At 43.9% G+C, this 21,271-nt stretch overlaps 1 protein-coding gene across 1 annotated transcript in view; it reads left to right on the forward strand.

Annotated features, from left to right (window-relative positions):
* LOC126198352 (atrial natriuretic peptide-converting enzyme-like) overlaps positions 1-21,271 on the forward strand; it is a 280,495-nt gene that overhangs the window by 174,287 nt on the left and 84,937 nt on the right. Inside the window, exon 2 of the mRNA XM_049934714.1 lies at positions 18,585-18,738. Coding sequence (XP_049790671.1) covers positions 18,585-18,738 — 154 coding nt within the window. The remainder of the gene's footprint in view (positions 1-18,584; positions 18,739-21,271) is intronic.

Raw genomic sequence — 21,271 nt, forward strand, 5'->3', positions numbered from 1 at the left:
TAAGAGGACGCGACACTCGTCTCTGATAGTGTTCTAGCTGTAGTGGGCACCAGAAGATCCTGAGGAAGATCCCAGCAGAGGGGTCGAAACGTCGACCATTTTAGAAGAAATATGACGCGGCCTAATAATCCAGTAGATTTTAACTTCAGTAACAACGGCCACGAAAGCCTGCAGACTTACATATTCTATTTATGTCTTCCTTGTTCGCTGCCCAGGCCAAGGATCCATAAAGTGGCACTGGAACAGCTAGTGTTTTATAGAATTGCAGTTGAATTTCGCTAGTTGTCTTTTTATTTAACGTTCTTTTTATTGGTCTGGAGACATCTTGAAATTATGCTGAGTTATTTTTTTTTTGTATGTCTTTATCATAATCGAAAGAAATATCACAGCTCAGGTAGTTAAAATGACCCATTTGCTCAATTATTTTTTTCTATCACTACTCGTACTTTTGGTCACACCTGCTTTTTTCTCGGAAGACGTTTCTTTTGTCTTTTTATTGATATTTCCTAATTATAATTTTGACCAATTTCGTTTAGTTTAAAAATATATTTCGTAATTATTCTTCTGAATTGGCTAATATATTCTGGTCACCAGCATACATTAATATTTTTATATAATGGACCCTATCTAGTTTTATTCCTTTGCTGTGCTCTGTTTCCTCATTCCACTTTTTAATCTCGTCATTTACATATAAGTTGAATAAAATAGGGTTAAGGCAGCAACCTCAGTCGCCTGACTGCATGGCTTATTCACCTCCATTTCATTTTCACTACAGTGGGGATTGCGTCTCCCACTCTGCTGAACGCAGATCCATTTATTCGTTTTCCTGTCTCGCGGTAGCTCCCAACACGTCTCTCCACTGCTCGACTGGGAAGCCTCAATTTTTGAATGGATTTCGCGTTAAGAGCCCGTTTTAGATATTCTGTAAAAATTCACAAAATTATTAGGTAAAATTTACACAAACATCAATTTTACAATTTCTAAGTGGTTGACTAAGCCTGTGACGTAATGAGACTAGTCAATGAAAATACTCCAAGATCCAGTGTGGGAAATAATTCGTGCAGACACAAATTTTTGTACAGTGGTAGGCGGGACCGCCATAACAACATTCAAGACATCCTGATCGATGGGGACTGAGTGGCGGAGTGAGCGTGCGTTTGGTCACTTGTGTGCTTTTTCTTGAATAACTCGAAAACTACGCCTTCTAGAGAAAACTTATCACAATACAAAATTTAATTACCTTAAAATTCGTACAAAAATATCCTATTCATATTTCCTGTAGGACTAATAGTTCGATGTAGTGAGTAAGAGAAAATGAAAATATGCTGCGTGGTTTTTGAAGACCAGATTCGGAATTGTGTGTTATATTAAAATGTCATCGGTAGGGACGGGTGAGTCACCCATATATTTGCTTATTAGCTAAACTCGAAGTTGACTGTCCAAAAGCTATGTATGCGGAGTGCGCCTGTTTGCTAGTGAAATCTGCTTCGTCATGAGACTCACAGCCTCTCGCAGACCCAAGAAGAATCTCCGTAGCTTTCACTAAGTTCTCCGTGTGCGACGAGAGCAAAAGTCCGCTCGTCTGCCGTATGTTGCTCCGTTCTTGCGTCACTACGCCATGTGTTCGTTCCTTTGCAAACGTGAAGTGTGTAACCGAACGTCGTCGCAATGGTGTAACGCGCTCGGCTCGTAACCCCTAGCAACACAAAGCAAATCATGACTCGCCCCACCCGGCACTTCTAATTCATCTAAATTACTCCAGGTGAATTCCATGGTGGTTCCTCTGACAATATTACATCCAATAGCTTGCATCATCCTTTCCAGTACTCAACGAATACTTTTGCGCTGTCTTTAACGAGTTCAAGGGTTTCCTGACAAAAAAGAACTAAGAACTGAAAAAATTGATTTTCGATTTTAATTCTGTGGGTGACATTTGTGGTTGTGTATCTATCGCTGTGGCTGAGGAATGTATATTCGAGGAGAAAACACTTCAATCCCGTGTGATTTTGACGAAATTATTACGTGTGAAGTGGACTTCCTTAGCCCATGACTTCTTTCTACATCTGGCTCTACCTCTAAGGCTTCGTTCACAGTAGCACTAATATTGGTGGATTCCGCCGACGACCGACAGCGACCGAAGACGGCCGATATTTTCAAATCATTACGCCGCTACCTGTGCGGTAGCCTATCTCATCGCCCAAACGTACAGATTTCTGACGATAGTCGGTAAAATTCAAATCAGTTAGTTTTCTTCGGCCATATCGACCGACACTACGCGAAACATGGACTGTGCGAAACTTGTCAGTTTATTCGAAGGAGGTCTTTGTGGCATCCGCCGGCCAGAGTGGCCGAGCGGTTCTAGGCGCATCTGTCTGGAACCGCGCGACCGCTAGAGTCGCAGGTTCGAATCCTGCCTCGGGCATGGATGTGGGTGATGTCCTTAGGTTAGTTAGGTTTAAGTAGTTCTAAGTTCTAGGGGACTGATGACCTCAGATGTTAAGCCCCATAGTGCTCAGAGCCATTTGAACTTTCTGGCATCCTGAAGACAAAAATATCATAATCGGGATATAGTTCCGAATCTATGGATTGAAATTGCAGGTTTATTGGAAACCACAAGTAGCCAAATCTTCATCGGAAAATATAAGTGTAAATTATAACCTCAAAAAAATAACTTGTGCAAGGATAGTGTATCTTATATTTAGAGTTACTGTAATGGATCATCTTTGGGTTGTGGTAGTTGAACAATAGCGGTCTACGAATTATTATTACTGCTTACTCGCGTTTTGAAGCCAGTAGGGTGTTATTCTGTTTCTGTTGCGTGAAGTGTTTTGCAAACGTGGTGTATTTGTTTCCACTTATCAGTGCTTCTCGTGTTCAGAGTACCTTACTCTAAACTACATCTTCGCCTTTCTCATTTACACTGAGTGACAGTCATTGAAGGTTAATTGACATACGTCTGCACAACTTCAAATAAATTCAGTAAAGCAGAATGTTTGTAATCTTGCTTTTCAAGCTCACCACGAATCATCTCGAATGTGTAAAGACAAAGACGTATAAGTGAAACATTTTCGGATAACGAAAGCTAAGTTCGAGTATGGTAGGCCGGCTGCGGTGGTCTCGCGGTTCTAGGCGCGCAGTCCGGAACCGTGGGACTGCTACGGTCGCAGGTTCGAATCCTGCCTCGGGCATGGATGTGTGTGATGTCCTTAGGTTAGTTAGGTTTAAGTAGTTCTAAGTTCTAGGGGACTGATAACCACAGCAGTTGAGTCCCATAGTGCTCAGAGCCATTTGAACCAATTTTTTTCGAGTATGGTAGAGGTGCGATTTGAAGTCTATTCAAAACTCCAATACTCACATTAAAGATGCAGTTCTGGCTCAAATAAAACTGGAAGACATTCCTCGATATTTGACAAGTGGCGATTACATCTTTTCAATATTTAGGCCTATTTACATTCTGAAAAGTACAATTTCAAAGTTTTTATATATATGTTGGATGCTATTTACGATGCCCTAACGAATTTATTTAAAAGCTGATATTTTTTTCATCTTTGCATCCCAAATACTACGAAATATGAAACCATGTTACGTCCTTTCTCAAATTCACTGGGCAAGTGTTTAAAGAGCACAGAAGTTTCCACTCCTAGAATTTGATTTTCTGAATATATTGCTAGTATTGCATTACTTTTTACTGTTTATAGAATAAAGTGAGTTGCTGTGAAACAGCAAATCTACCTTTCATTGATTAAATAATACTTCCTTACTCACATACAAATTTTATCCATACATCATTTAATAGAAATATCACTTACTTAAGCATTTTGTGCTCATAACCTCATTGGCAACACCATTATACACATCCTACACTGTAGCATAAAAAACTGTACTCGTAAGAACGTATTTCGGAGAGATCCTTAATATGATGTATCATTGAACTACATATTTTCTTAATGCACACGTATAAAATATGTGAAAATCGTTAATTACAGCATGTTAGCTTCATACGTGCGGCCGCTTCTGACGCCAGTGGGTGGTAGGAGAAGGAAAGTGGCGTCAAAAAGCTAAACAGTTTTTGATTTTTGTGGCATGGCGTTTTTCTCCTTCATCCCATACAATCGTAAAATTTGTCTGGTAATACCAGTAACTGAGGGCAGAGTGTACAGTACACACTATATTCTTTTCGAGACAGATACAGCTCACTTGCATGCATTCGGCATCTTTTTAATAAAAAAAGCCCTGTTTTAGCACTCGTCAGCAAGTCTCCAAGAGGCGTCGCTGTATCCATTAAAATCTAACTTACTTCATATGTACAACAGATACTAACCTAACCTAACCTTCTTGAACACTCAAAAAACTGGCGAAGGAGATCGCACGTACCGTGACCAAGCTATCGGCCGATACCAGCGGGCAACCGCTGGGCCACCGACAACGGTCGTTAGCCACTGTCGCCAGATGTCGCCCGATAACATCGGCCGACATGGTGCTCATAGTGCGTCCGATTTCCTTCCTCAGTTTTTGACAGGATCAAAAAGGTTAGGCTAGATTAGGTTAGAATCTATTCTATGTATGAGGTAGGCTAGATTTTAACCTCTTGAGGTGGGGTGGATATCATGACGCCTCTGTGCTTGGATGCGATAGTTGCATAGCAGCTTCTGCTATTAAAGAGACGCCGAATGCACGTGAATGAGTTTTCCTGTCTCTTAAAGAACGTGGTGAGTGCTATACACACTGTCCTCAGTCACTGGAATAACCAGAGAAGTTTTACGAATATATGAGATGACGGGAGAAACGTTCCGTTACATACTCGAGATAATTTGTGTTGACCTTGAAAGGCAAGTTATAAACACTCTGCTTTGCTGTATCTATTTAAAGTTGCGCAAACAAACGTCAATTAATCTTCAATGACTGACATTTGGTGCACCAATGAAAGACAAGCACGAAGTTAGCATAAGATGCTCTGAAAACATAAAGCACTTAAAAGTGGAAATACATACCGTACACCACTTCAGAATCATTATCCTACTGGCTTAAAACGCCAATAAGCAGTAATAACAATTTGTAGACAACTAATGACAGCCTTCCACAAAAAACATCTAGTACAGTAGCTATAAGGATATAAGATACGCCAGCCTTTTCACTTGAACAAATTATTTTTTAAGATTATAATCTATGGCTAAAATTTCCAATAAAGATTTTGCCTACTTGATGTTTCGAATGAACCAGCAATTTCAATCAATGGATTCCGAGCCGGCCGGAGTGGCCGAGCGGTTCTAGGCGCTACAGTTTGGAACCGCGCGACCGCTGCGGTCGCAGGTTCGAATCCTGCCACGGACATGGATGTGTGTGATGTCCTTAGGTTAGTTAGGTTTAAGTAGTTCTAAGTTCTAGGGGACTGATGACCTCAGAAGTTAAGTCCCATAGTGCTCAGAGCCATTTGAATTTTGAAAATGGATTCCGAATTATATCCAAATTATGATATTTTCATCCTCAGGATGCGAAAAACTCACTCTTTCTTGCACTAAACTTATCAGTTTCTCATGCACTGTATTTCGTGTGCGAGAAAGTCAGTCGATTTTACTGAAAAGAAAAAAAAACTGATTTGAATTTCACCGATTTTCGTCCGAAGTCTGTATGTTCGGCCTTTAAGGTCGGCCATAGTGTAACCGCGCACATAGTGGCAAACTGATTTGAAAAGATTGCCCGTCACTGGCCGATGTCGCTCGTCGGCGGATTCCACCGATCTCGGAGCCACCGTGACCGCAGCCTAATGGCTCTATGTCGACCTAACTTAACACACTTTATCCTTCCTGCATCCTTTCCGTGTTGAATAAAACATCGTAACACAGTCTACATTCTGTATCGAGGTTGTACCGAGTATCTTCTCATCGTAAGAGTGCTATCGTTCGGCAATTTTTTTTTTATTTTGTAGATTAGATGGAGTCAAATACAGAGTAAAGCGGTAAGATAAGAATCAGATTAAAGTAAACATTGTGACATTATTTGGCCATTGTATTGTATTTTAACTGGGAGCCTAGAAACGAAGGAGAGGCTCTGTCCCCGCTGCAGCCGCAGTGGTTCACAACCCCACGACGACTACCGCAGTCCACTTCACCCCTCCACCGCCCCACACCGAACCACTCTTTCAGGGTTATTGTGCGGTTCGGCCCTCGGTGGACCCCCCCCCCCCCCCCCCATGGAATGTCTCACACCAGACGAGTGTAAACCCTATGTTTGCTTGCTAGAGTAAAGGTGGTGTACGCGTACGTGGAGAACTTGTTTGCGCAGCAATCGCCGACGTAGTGTAGCTGAGGCGGAATAAGGGGAACCAGCCCGCATTCGCCGAGGCAGATGGAAAACCGCCTAAAAACCATCCACAGACTAGCCGGCTCACCGGACCTCGACACAAGTCCGCTGGGCGGATTCATGCCGGAGACCAGGCGCTCCTTCCCACTCCGGAAAGCGGTCATCGAGATGCGGAATGGACAAGCGTAGGTTCAGCACGTCGTTCTCCCGGCCAATGTCGGGTTGGCAGACCTGCTGCTTCTCCTTATCATTCAAGAAGCTCCTCAATAATACTGGCATCACGATGTTGAGCGGGCACCGTTTCAGTCGTCCTACCGTGGAAAAATCTCTGACAGTACCGGGAAATACCTGGATTCCCCGCATGGCAGTCAGTTTGCTGACCATTCAACTACAGAGGCCGACTGCGTTATCTTTTGGGGTCTGTTTAACTGAATCCATACATGGTATAAAAATGGACGTGGGTGAGTGTGTGTGTGTGTGTGTGTGTGTGTGTGTGTGTGTGTGTGTGTGTGTGTGTGTATACCGGGAAATACCTGGATTCCCCGCATGGCAGTCAGTTTGCTGACCATTCAACTACAGAGGCCGACTGCGTTATCTTTTGGGGTCTGTTTAACTGAATACATACATGTTATAAAAATGGACGTGTGTGTGTGTGTGTGTGTGTGTGTGTGTGTGTGTGTGTTCTACATGTCCACTTAAAACAATGGTTCGATTCCAACCAAACTTGGTACACATATTCCTTACTGTCAGGCGATCGCTGCGGGGGAAAGAACCACCTACCTATCATAGTTCAAGAGATACTATGTCATAAATAATAAGATGCGTGAAAAATTGCCATATCGCGCATGAATTTTAAATTTAGTATTTCTTTGCCACAAACTCTATTCGCAACACATTTTGAAGGCAGTATCCACCAACACGCCGCTGAACTTTCCTACAAAATTATATCATTGCGTGGCACATTATATCAGGAAAAGTAATGCCATATACACTGAGGTACGTGGAAAATTCTCGTATCATGCATGACTTTTAGATTTATTACTGCTTTGCTACTAACTCTTTTCACAACATATTTCTCAGACAGTATCCACATATGCTGCTGAATGTACATACAGAAATATATCATTGCAAGCCACATAGGTCTAGTGATATGATGTCGTAAACACTGAGATACATGAAAAACTGCCGCATCATACATGAAGTTTTAACAAGCTTATTCTTTACTCATAAGACACTCATACAGTCGAGTCAACTTGAGGAAATTCCTGACACGCAGCAGCGCTTTCGACAGCTTTCAACTGTGAAGCGCCAGAGGCTATAGGCGAAAATAATAGCCGTTTATTGTGCCATCAAGAGGCGTTACCGCAGAGACGCGAAGCAGCTGCGCCCAGTGTACTGAAACTGGCCAGGGCGTTGTACTTATACAGGGTGATTCAAAAAGAATACCACAACTTTAAAAATGTGTATTTAATGAAAGAAACATAATATAACCTTCTGTTATACATCATTACAAAGAGTATTTAAAAAGGTTTTTTTTCACTCAAAAACAAGTTCAGAGATGTTCAATATGGCCCCCTCCAGACACACGAGCAATATCAACCCGATACTCCAACTCGTTCCACACTCTCTGTAGCATATCAGGCGTAACAGTTTGGATAGCTGATGTTATTTCTCGTTTCAAATCATCAATGGTGGCTGGGAGAGGTGGCCGAAACACCATATCCTTAACATACCCCCATAAGAAAAAATCGCAGGGGGTAAGATCAGGGCTTCTTGGAGGCCAGTGATGAAGTGCTCTGTCACGGGCTGCCTGGCGGCCGATCCATCGCCTCGGGTAGTTGACGTTCAGGTTTCATTACTAACCTTTTTCGTAGGACTCTCCATACAGTTGATTGTGGAATTTGCAGCTCTCTGCTAGCTCTGCGAGTCGATTTTCCTGGGCTGCGAACAAATGCTTGCTGGATGCGTGCTACATTTTCATCACTCGTTCTCGGCCGTCCAGAACTTTTCCCTTTGCACAAACACCCATTCTCTGTAAACTGTTTATACCAACGTTTAATACACCACCTATCAGCAGGTTTAAGACCATACTTCGTTCGAAATGCACGCTGAATAACTGTCGTCGATTCACTTCTGCCGTACTCAATAACACAAAAAGCTTTCTGTTGAGCGGTCGCCATCTTAGCATCAACTGACGCTGACGCCTAGTCAACAGCGCCTCAAGCGAACAAATGTACAACTAAATGAAACTTTATAGCTCCCTTAATTCGCCGACAGCTAGTGCTTAGCTCTGCCTTTTGTCGTTGCAGAGTTTTAAATTCCTAAAGTTGTGGTATTCTTTTTGAATCACCCTGTATATTTGTATATTCTGCATATTTCTTCGTGCGACTGTTTCGTAATGTCAGAGGTATTTTCGTGAATACACGGAACTGAAATATTTTTGGTTTTACACTAAAAACATGGTTAATTTTTTGTTTTCGTTTCTAATAGAAATTTTGCAAAATGAATACCCGCACAATACCGGGTTTGTCAGATATTTATACTGTAAATCTACTCCTAAGTATAAAAAACCACGTCCAACAGTGTTCACTAGTAACTGAATGAACATTATGAATTCACAATGTACAGAAGAAAGCAATAAAACTCGCAACGCAAAGAGCTAAGGATTATAAGTTGCTTTATGATTTTTCCTGGAAATCCATCATAGTTGCCAAGTCACACAGAACAGAGTGGATTAATGAGTGCACTTTGGAATGGCACTGCAAATGCACTCATATTGCGTCTTAATTGAAAAACGCCGGCGCTACGTGATCGAAGGGAGGTTATAACGGAGAACAGGTTTGCTGAAAAAGAACATACACGGCTGTCCAAGAAATTAGGTTGAGTAGTGGCGTAACTAAGGTATGGCAGATGTTTTTTGTAGTAAATTTGATTAGGGTTGCAGGTCCACAGCATCGTATGAGGTGGTCTGAATGGTTTCAATGACCAACACAAACTTTGAGTAATGTTTGCTTATTACTATTCATCACCGAATAGAAATGTATTGCTCCATTTCAGAATGGCTGTCGCTAGTGTTGCGACCATACTAATTAGCATCGTAGATGCACAGCAAGGCAAGCTGTGGATTCGCCACCGCTGAAAGGGGCAAAGACGCAGTCATCATCGGGCAAGGTGATACTGAATGGTTCAGGCACTACCATGGTGTGGTGCTAACAGATCGTGCTCACAAGGGCCACGCCTTCACTAGAGTTACTGCAGAATCACCGGACGAGGTTAAAAGAAGTGTCCTGGATGAAGTGTCGTGGGAAGTTGTCCAAGAGCGTATATTTGCTCCACGACTTTCGTTGATATTCTTTCACAACGGATGTTAATCACACTCCCGAAACTTCCTTTTCTTTTAGCCATTGGTTCTTCAGTGCAGAGGCTGAACAATAGCGGAGATATATTGCTTATTTTTAATGCAAGACTTCTCTCCTGGGGTTTGTTTCTTATTATTGCACCTTAGTGTAGATAATGAATGGATAGCGTCTTTAACAAACATACAGTTTCTTCAAAAGACACGATGGTGTTCAAACCAAACTCTGGGTTAAAATTTGCCTTACTTTACTCCCTTTTGCAAGTGCAATGGTGCTTCACCGAACAACAGAACCCACCACGATCACCCAGCAATCATCTTCCGGTTAATGTTGGCTCTGAGCACTATGGGACTTAACATCTGAGGTCATCAGTCCCCTAGAACTTAGAACTACTTAAACCTAACTAACCTAAGGACATCACACACACCCATGCCCGAGGCAGGATTCGAACCTGCGACCGTAGCGGTCGTGCGGTTCCAGACTGAAGCGCCTAGAACCGCTCGGCCACACCGCAGTGGAGGAGTATCTCAAAATCAAGTGTTTAAGGCATTCTACAGAACGTATTGAAGAAAAGAAACGTGCGTGCAAAGTTTATGCTGCACATTTTGACTCTCAAACGAGAACAACACTTGGACCACTGACGCAACTTAATTGCAATGCAAAACACGTAAAAAATTGGTGTTATCAATACGAACATACCACAGAATGACAAAGCACAGAAATTGCCATGAAGGGCCACCCCTTTGACGACGAAACCGACATCCAAGCCAGTCTGAAGCTCGAGGTGTACAACATCCCAAAGAACAACTTTTCTAAAAGCTTCACAAGTTTGTATGAACGTTATGTGCGTTGCAGTTATGTGGGGGGCGGGGGATGGGGGGTGGAGATTAAGTAAAATACTTGTACCATTAAAACCACAATTCTATCGTTGCTCTATTTTGTATTAATCGAGTCTCGTAACTTTTTAGATTGATGGGGTATGTAAATTATTTGCATTGATCCTGGTAGGTTTAGAATATCTTAAAAACGTTTATAAAAAGGTCATAGTTCCACCCCTGAGAGCTGCTAGGAATACTTCTTTATTACAACAGATATTTATTAGCAGCTCTTAGCGGTGGAACTACGAATTTGTCAAATACTTACGGCCTGTGAGGCACCATCTTCACAAAATACCGGGTTATTCGTATGTGCCTCTGGAGTATGGGGCTTTGGAAGAATGCACGATAACTATATAAGATATACAGAGAAATGACAGGTAGCGAATATTTATTTAACCTGATCTGATTAGAGCCATCAGGCCTTCTCTTAGATCGGACCAGGGTTTCACACATACAGTACATTTCTGACATCATAGTTTCCTAAAATTTAACAATTTTATACGACAAACAATATTAAAATGATTTGAGTGCCTGAAGTGATAATGTGAGTAAATAATACTGACTATGAACTTATAAAGTAAATAGTGACACACTTGTACTACTGCAGTTGCTGCCACTAATAGTGACAATAATTTCAGTAATAACAATAATGATAGTGCTAGACACAAAAATAATTTACAGGCGTAAAAGAAAGAATGTTTTCTGATATAACGGGGGCTGGAGAAAAGAAATTTAAGGAGACTGCACCAGCTAAGAAAACTGGGAAATGACGAAGATCTGACTGGAAAGAAGGATTTAAAACGGTAACGAGTGCATACAAGAACAATGGTAATCCTTGTAGACATGTCATTAAGTGTCTTCTGAAGATGAAAATGTTATTCAGTTCTCCAATATAATGCATCAGGTTATTCCGTCGTCTTCCTGCTAGTTAGTTCAAATGGCTCTGAGCACTATGGGACTTAACATTTATGGTCATCAGTCCCCTAGAACTTAGAACTACTTAAACCTAACTAACCTAAGGACAGCACACAACACCCAGTCATCACGAGGCAGAGAAAATCCCTGACCCCGCCGGGAATCGAACCCGGGAACCCGGGCGCGGGAAGCGAGAACGCTACCGCACGACCACGAGCTGCGGACCCTGCTAGTTAGGACTTCGAGAAAGTGGCTGAGCAACGTTGTGTGACAAAGGATTTTGCTCTGACGGGAACGGGTGTTTCTACGGTGTTGTTCAGATAAGAGAGTTAAGGTCGAGGAGATATATGAAAGACAGTGTTTCTTAATAAGACAGTAAGAAGACAGAGGGTCTGGAATCTCTGCGCTTGTCGCACACAGGCTGGATAGCTGTGCATACGATGGTGAAATATGATCAAGGAGTCGAACATCACAGATGTAACGAACACAGGCGTTCATAAGCAGTTCCAGACGACGCCTTGAGCTTTCCGGAGAACGCTGCCTTTTTCAGCTCATATTTTTGTAGGCCATGGAGAATGCTGATGCATTCCTGCACACTGCAGTTATGTGCTCAGAACAATTTAGATTTTCACCTATTGTTACCCCTAGACTCTTTGCTGAAGGAGAGAAGTAGATATTTGTCCCATTTAGGGTTAAAGATGCTAGGGATTCCCGACATTTCTGATTAATGAGTCTAGAATGACCCACCAGTACTGCCTGGGTTTTGGATGGGATGAGCTTTAACCCTATTCCTGCGACCAGTTTCTAGCGCACACAGGTCGGTTCTCAGATTATCGATAGTTGTCTTCGGTTTTACAGGTTTTGCACTTGGATACAACTGGAGGCCATCAGCGTACATGTGCTACTTGCAGTAGGACAAACCTGATAACATATCACACACACAGTGAAGAGAGTATAAGACCTAATACCAAACCCTGGGGCACGCCTCGTACAAACTGCCACTACTGTGACTTTATGTGCCGGACATGACATATTGCTGGCGAAACATTAGGTTCGAGCGAAACCATAGCAATGCACATTGAGAGAAAAACTGAAACAAAGAGGACAAAACTGATGACATATCATAAAATAGAACGCGTAGTTTCCTAAGGGAGAAGATGATTCAGAACATTTAGACACATCATTGGCTTCGCATTGTCTCGTCGAATTAGTTCACGTATGCAGACAAGCAAGCCAATAAACAAATTTCCAATGTGGGATGATGTGGTGCCTTCCCGGACAACTCGTGTCAGCGACTTCAGTGACGTATTGATGTCTAAACGGCGCCCAGGTTGAGCACATGCAGCTTGGTTAGGTGCTCTGTCCAGTCATATGTGTCTGTTTTCTGTATACCTTTCAGTTTTCGCGCAGCCGTCTTCCACAATCCCAGACGTACATATAAAAAGCCCTGTGTGTCTCAAAGGCGTATACCTGCAGCTGCAATTTACGTAACGAGAGCAAAGGCGCCGTGAAAGTACCGACAGAGAAAATTAGTAAGAAGTATCCGAACGTCCCACAGACGTAGTGCGAGCGAGAGCTGACGCACTTCGCTGGACTCGCAGTGCAGAAAGTGGACCGGCTGCGGGTGCCTTTTTGCGCGTCGCCAGCTGCACTGGCCGTACCTTTCACGCCGCAGGCCGCAGAAGTCCGCTTCTGGTCCACTGAGACTTCTGGCCCGGTTTTGCGAGCTGTCGCTTATTATTTTCCATCGCTGGGGCGCCTGGAGAGAGCTCGCTGCCGGCCAGATGCAGATGCAGACGAAGATCCGCTTTCCCTGGCGACGCCTGCCGCCCACGCATCCCGCCCCCGCCTGTCCCCTCCCAGGCGCCGACATACTAAGGAACTTCTGCGCAGCGGAAACTGCGCATCACTTTGTTTCTTCTCTCAGCTAAGTCTGGAAACTTAATACAAACAAAGTGCGGTTTCTGCAATATCTCTATCTGCAGTGCAGGCTTTTAGTGAGCAGTCTGGTGTCGCAAGGTTTATTTCAATATTGCTTTTTTCGACTGCAGACAATGTATCTATCCTTATTAAAAAGTTAGCTCGTCAGTTTTAGGAACTAATCCTTTCCACAGGCGGAAGTTGCTTTGTTGTTGTTGTGGTCTTCAGTCCGAAGACTGGTTTTTTAAAGCTCTCCATGCTACTCTATCCTGTGCAAGCCTCTTCATCTCCGAATAACTACTGCAACCTACATCCTCCTGAATCTATTTGCTGTACTCATCTCTTGGTCTCCCTCTATGATTTATTCCCTACAATTTCCTGCAATATTAAATTGGTGATCCGTTGATGACAGAATGTGTCCTGTCAGCCTATCCCTTCTTCTAGCCAAGATGTGCCACAAATTTACTTCCTCCCCAGTTCCAGTCACTTTCTCTTCACAAGTTACGTGGTCTACCATCTAATCTCCAGCATTCTTCTGTAGCACCACATTTCGAAAGCTTCTATTCTCGTTTTTTCTTAATTGTTTATTGTCCATGTTTCACTTCCATACATAGCTACACTCCATAGAAATACTTAAACGCTTCCTGACACACAAATCTACATTTTATGCTAAGAAATTTCTCTTCTTCGGAAACTCTTTTCTTGCCATTGAATGTCTACTTTTTATATCCGCTCTACTTCGGCTATCATCAGTTATTTTTCTGCCCAAACAGTGAAACTCATCTACTACTCTATGTGTCTCGTTTACTAACCTAATTCCCCCAGCGTCACCTGATTTTAAGTCGACTACATTCCATTATCTTTCTTTTGCTTTCGTTGATGTTCGTCTTATACGAGGTGTGGCTAGAAAAAAACCGGACTAGTACTGGTGAAACAATAAAACGAATGCAATAAGGCTGAAAGTCGCGTGGCCTGTCACGTGACTCTCGCTCCGCCTACTGCTCGAGTTTCATCTGCCTCCTGCACTCAGTCTGCCCGTGGCGTCTGTTTTAAGTAGTTGACGTTTTGTCTGTGCGTCGGAAAATGTTGAGTGTACAGAAAGAACAGCGTGTTAACATCAAATTTTGTTTCAAACTAGGAAAATCTGCAAGTGAAACGTTTGTAATGTTACAACAAGTGTACGGCGATGATTGTTTATCGCGAACACAAGTGTTTGAGTGGTTTAAACGATTTAAAGATGGCCGCGAAGACACCAGTGATGACACTCGCACTGGCAGACCATTGTCAGCAAAAACTGATGCAAACATTGAAAAATCGGTAAACTTGTTCGACAAGATCGCCGTTTAACAATCAGAGCAGTGTCTGAGTTAACAGGAGTTGACAAGGAAAGTGTTAGGCAGATTCTTCATGAAAGTTTCAACATGAACAAAGTGTGTTCAAAAATGGTTCCAAAGTGTCTCACAATTGAACAGAAGGAACGCCGAAGAATGATTTGTTCTGACATCCTGGAGACTCCTGTTAACTCAGACACTGCTCTGATTGTTAAACGGCGATCTTGTCGAACAAGTTTACCGATTTTTTCAATGTTTGCATCAGGTTTTGCTGACAATGGTCTGCCAGTGCGAGTGTCATCACTGGTGTCTTCGCGGCCATCTTCAAATCGTTTAAACCACTCAAACACTTGTGTTCGCGATAAACAATCATCGCCGTACACTTGTTGTAACATTACAAACGTTTCACTTGCAGATTTTCCTAGTTTGAAACAAAATTTGATGTTAACACGCTGTTCTTTCTGTACACTCAACATTTTCCGACGCACAGACAAAACGTCAACTACTTAAAACAGACGCCACGGGCAGACTGAGTGCAGGAGGCAGATGAAACTCGAGCAGTAGGCGGAGCGAGAGTCACGTGACAGGCCACGCGACTTTCAGCCTTATTGCATTCGTTTTATTGTTTCACCAGTACTAGTCCGGTTTTTTTCTAGCCACACCTCGTATGTTCCTTTCAATATACTGTCCACTCCGTTCAACTGCTCTTCCATGTCCTTTGCTGACTCTGACAGAAATACCATCATCGGCAGGCCTCAAAGATTTTATTTGTTCTCCCTGGACTTTAAATTTTTCTTTTGTTTCCTTTACTGCTAGCTCAATGTACAGATTGAACAACATCGAGGATAGGCTACAAATATGTCTCACGCCCTTCTTAGTCACTGCTTCCCATTAGTGCGTTCGACTCTTACGACTGCCATCTGGTTTCTGTACAAGTTGTAAATAGCCTGTCGCTCCCTGTCATTTCCCCTGCTACCTTCAGAATTTTAAAGAGAGTATTCCAGTCAACAGTGTCAAAAGTTTTCTTTAAGTAAACTAACGCTATAGACGTAGGGTTTTCCTTTCCTTAACCTATCTTCTAAGAGAAATCGTAGGGTCAGTATTGCTTATTCCCTGTAACTGACGGGTTAACTGAAATAGGAGCATCAACAGCTCGAAACCTGGAGTGTGGAAGTAACAATATCCTTTTCACATTTAACCTTGGATTACTAAACCTACGAAAAATGTGTGATTGCATTTTTTATCTCTTCCAGGTTTCCACCAGTCTGGACACATGAGAGACATGTGCTCTTTGAGCATCTTCATGGCAAACGTTGTTAACAGTGGATGGATTAGTTATTGCCTAATTCCATCAGTTTCCAGAATCTGAAACCTCTTCCTCCTTCGCCTCCTCTTCCCTCCTACATATCCTTTTACGACTGTTTTATAAAACCCTTCTTATTGCTTAACATGTGTCCTATCTAACTTTTTCCTCCTTTTTTTACACTTGTCAACTGTCTCTCTTCTCCCATTCTTCTCAGTACCTCTTCATTTTCACCCTATCCATCCATCTTTCTTTTTTTTCATTCTTTGCTACGGTCACGTCTCAAAACCGCTCCAGCCTTGCAGCTGAACATTCCAAGCAAAACATTTTATCAGTCTTTTCCCATATTGCTGCAAAAAACTCTTGTATGCTTACAAAGTGCCTCTTTCGCCATTGCTAACCTGGTTTAATTTCTTTGCTGTATTTCAAGTCACTTTCTGTTCTGCTTTATAGGTATTTAGAGCTTTGCACATATTCTAATGTTTCTTCATACAAGATTATTTACATCCATTTATTTTCTCTCAGCCCCGTTACTTTCGTAATTCGTAAAAAATAAGAATGGTGAAAAAGATTATGCACTTCAGTGCCAGTGATCGTGTTGACTATTCTTATAGTAAAACAGCACCCTACAACTACCACTCAAAATACTCTACATGATACTTGCAAGACAGCGTTTCAGCTGTCTTGAATCCTAACAATTTAAAATTTTCGATTTCATTTATTATGTTATGGACTTGTGTTAATTAAGTATATCATTCACTAGAGCTGTGTGTTATTTTTGCTAAAATGGAGCGGCAATCAGACTTTGTAAACCGAGTACTGATGTTACCTACCATCATATTTGCCAGCTCTAAGTTCAGAACATCATGTCACTCCATAGGGAAAAGTCCATAGGAGCAAAGATCGGCTAAGACCTGGTCATGGGACTGGACCTCTGCTTCTCTTATGACAAAGAATGTATCGATCGTTATGTGCTCACGGACATTAATATCCAAATGGGATGATACCACATCCTCAGACAGCAAGATAAGACCTGTGGAAGAAAGACCGCCAGATAACCAGTGCCAGCCAAACGGGCTGGCAGCAAATAACGTCTTCTAAGATGATCATGTACTATTCCATCCCCCAAGTTGGTACTCTTAGATGACGAACGTCACATAGGGTGAGCGTGACGACGTTCTTTCTGAGGCGTAATGCTACTATTGCTGAAGATGATTATTTTTCATTAGCAGGTCTTGGCACATCTGAAATACGATTCAGTTTCGTCCGTGACGTACCATTGTGCTGTCAGAGGCCCTTCAATTGCTATCATCCGTGACCTGAAGTCATACCCGATGGCTCCCAGCAACATGACGCTGGGAGTAACACATCGGAAAAATGGGATCTCTGCCCAAGTCGCTGTCAGACTCACCAACGCTGGTCATCCTGAGTAGTGGAGAACCGTGATTCATCGCTGAACATAGTGAAGCGCCATTCATCGGTAGTCCATGCTTCCTGGAGAGGGCACCACTCCAAAAGGAGCCGTTTATGTTGTGCCGTTAACGGGCAACCTCCTCGTGAGACGATAACTCCCCATTTCAGTTGCTGCTGGTCTGTGACCTGTGGTGCGGGATGACGCAGAATGTTGCACGGAGTCCATTGCTTGCTATCAGATGGCGGCGCAGATGCAGATGGGTTACAATGTGGTTGGTGAACAACAGGGGAACCCTCTCTCGTGGTCAAAAGCAGTCAACCGTAACCTTGACGAGGAGTATGTTTCTCCTCACGTTCTCATGCAGTCCAACATCGGGTGCTCATCACATGCGAATGCCCCACAGATCTGGATATTGCATGATTCGACCAGCTGGCGAAATGGAGACTCACTGGGAGGCCCATTTGAAACCCTGTCAGGTGCTGATAATGCTGTCTCATACGAGAATGTGTCATCTCTGAGTCTTTCCTAGTAATCACATAACATCAGACGCTGTTGGTAACATTAACATCAATAATGTACCCTGGTGGCCGTTCTATCACTCACAGAGAATTGCAACAATATAATCATTTACATATCCGCCGATAGTGTGTACATGAATGAAGCTACACTGAAATCCGTCAGTGTCTTCTGGGTGATTCACTTTCTTTGGTTCAAATGGCTCTGAGCACTATGGGACTTAACTTCTAAGGTCATCAGTCCCCTAGAACTTACAACTACTTAAACCTAACTAACCTAAGGACATCACACACATCCATGCCCGAGGCAGGATTCGAACCTGCGACCGTAGCGGTCGCGCGGTTCCAGACTGTAGCGCCTAGAACCGCTCGGCCTCCCCGGCCGGCGATTCACTTTCTTTGTCAGGCACTGTGTAACAAGGAAAACAGTGGATCTAGAACTGAGCCTTGTGATATCCCCGGCTTCCTTTACACTACCAAAGTATCTCAGACCCGGGATTGCTGAAATTTTGTTCTCAGCGTTCCAGTATACTCCGGAATTCATTATGATTGTCTGTGTCCTCCATAAATTAATTTTATGCGGGAGGTTTTATTTATATTTAAGTAAATGTACATCAAAATAGGTACTGGAGTTGCTTTTCTGTGCTTGCAGGTGTCGCGGTCGGAGACGCCGAGCTCGATCCTGTCGGTGGACAGCGACATCCGGTTCACGCGCAAGCTGGGCTCGCAGTACCGCTGCGGCTGCTGCGTCGTCGCCGCCTTCCTGGTGCTGCTGCTCGCCGCCGCCGTCGCCGTCTACTTCGGCTGTGAGTACACTCATCCACTACGTGCGACGGGCATAGAGGCATTCAATAACTAGTGCAACACTTTCCTTTTCTCTCGACCAGTTTCGGGTGAAAAAAAATGAAGATTTCATTGATGGCACATCCTGAAATACTCTACAGGCCACTAAAATTGCTACACCACGAAGATGACGTGGTGCAGTCGCGAAATTTAACCGACAGGAAGAAGATGCTGTGATATGCAAATGATTAGTTTTTCAGAGCATTCACACAAGGTTGGCGCCGGTGGCGACACCTACAACGTGCTGACATGAGGAAAGTTTCCAACCGATTTCTCACACACAAACAACAGTTGACCGGCGTTGCCTGGTGAAACGTTGCTGTGATGCCTCGTGTAAGGAGGAGATATGCGTACCGTCACGTTTCCGAGTTTGATAAAGGTCGGAGTGTAGCCTATCGCGATTGCGGTTTATCGTATCGCGACATTGCTGCTAGCGTTGGTCGAGATCCAATGACTGTTAGCAGAATATGGAATCGGTGGGTTCAGGAGGGTAATACGGAACGCCGTGCTGGATCCCAACGGCCTCGTATCACTAGCAGTCGAGATGACAGGCATCTTATCCGCATGGCTGTAACGGATGGCGCAGCCACGTCTCGATCCCTGAGTCAATAGATGGGGACGTTTGCAAGACAACAACCATCTCCACGAACAGTTCGACGACGTTTGCAGCAGCATGTACTATCAGCTCGGAGGCCATGCTGCGGTTACCCCTGACGCTGCATCACAGACAGGAGCGCCTACGATGGTGTACTCGACGACGAACCTGGGTGCACGAATGGCAAAACGTCATTTTTTCGGATGAATCCAGGTTCTGTTTACAGCATCGTGATGGTCGCATCCCATTCGATCCCTGCGAAACCCTACATTTCGGCAGGATAATGCACGACCGCATGTTGCAGGTCCTGTACTGGCCTTTCTGGATACAGAAAATGTTCGACTGCTGCCCTGGCCAGCACATTCTCCAGATCTCTCACCAATTGAAAACGTCTGGTCAATGGTGGCCGAGCAACTGGCTCGTCACAATACGCCAGTCACTACTCTTGATGAACTGTGGTATCGTGTTGAAGCTGCTTGGGCAGCTGTACCTGTACACGTCATTCAAGCTCTGTTTGACTCAATGCCCAGGCGTTTCAAGGCCGTTATTATGGCCAGAGGTGGTTGTCCAGGGTACTAATTTCTCAGGATCTATGTACCCAAATTGCGTGAAAATGTAATCACATGTCAGTCCTAGTATAATATATTTGTCGAAAGAATGCCTGTTTGTCATCTGCTTTTCTTCTTGGTGTAGAATTTTAATGGCCAGTAGTGTACACCAGCTTCAGCTTCTGTAGTTTCACGAAGTTCCGATAGGTGGCACTGCTGTACGTATCCTTCAAAATGGCGCTTGTAGCAGTGTGCGTGGCACAAAACCAGAGCATCGCACATATCCATAACCTCTTGCCGAACGTCTTCGGGGACCTGGCAGCGGACGAAGGCACAGTGGTTCGTTGGGCGAGGCTGTCATCATCGCGACAAGGTCGCACAAGGCTGTCTGATCTCCCGCGTGCCCGCTGGCCGCGCGTAGCTGTGACTCCTGCAGTGTTGGAACTTGTGGACACTCCCGTTCGAGGTGATCACAGTCAACAACCTCGCTGCTCAGCTGGACGTCTCTGTTGGTAGTGCTAACACACTCGTCCACCAACTGGGGTACTCAGAGGTCTGTGCCCACGGGTTCCTCACCACCTAACAGAAGACCACAAAGAACAACGAAGGACGATCTGTGTGCAATTGCTTCCGCGTTGCGAGGCTAATGCTGGCTTCATCACTTTGTGCCGGAAACGAAACGGCAATCCGTGAAGTGGCGTCACGCTACCTCCCTCCCGAAGAAACGGTTCAAAGCCGCACCCTCAGCTGGTAAATTCATGGCGACGGTCCTCTGGGACTGTGAAGGGATTATTCTGTTTGATGTCGTCCCTCATGGTGCAACGAACAACTCTGAAGTGCATCGTGCTACCCTCAGAAAATCGAACGAACTTCTTCTCCATGACAACGCAAGGCCTCACCAAGTCTGCGCTTCTGAGAGCAGCTCACAAAACTTCATCAGACTGTTCCCCCTCATCCACCCTACAGCCCGTATCTCGCAACTTCTCACTGCCATCTGTTCGGCGCAACAAAAGATGTAGTCCGCGCGAAGCGGAGTTTATTGATCTAGCAAGACGTTGGGTTCGACGTCGACCAGTAGAGTGATATCATGTGGGTAATTACGTCCTCCCAGTAAGATGGCCTAAGGACGTCGCACTGAACCGAGATACTGTTAAAAATGGGGGTTCACAGCCAAAAAAATAGGGAATAATATACACTCCTGGAAATGGAAAAAAGAACACATTGACACCGGTGTGTCAGACCCACCATACTTGCTCCGGACACTGCGAGAGGGCTGTACAAGCAATGATCACACGCACGGCACAGCGGACACACCAGGAACCGCGGTGTTGGCCGTCGAATGGCGCTAGCTGC

Source organism: Schistocerca nitens, chromosome 1 (genome assembly GCF_023898315.1).
Source record: "Schistocerca nitens isolate TAMUIC-IGC-003100 chromosome 1, iqSchNite1.1, whole genome shotgun sequence".
Classification (NCBI taxonomy): Eukaryota; Metazoa; Arthropoda; class Insecta; order Orthoptera; family Acrididae; genus Schistocerca; species Schistocerca nitens.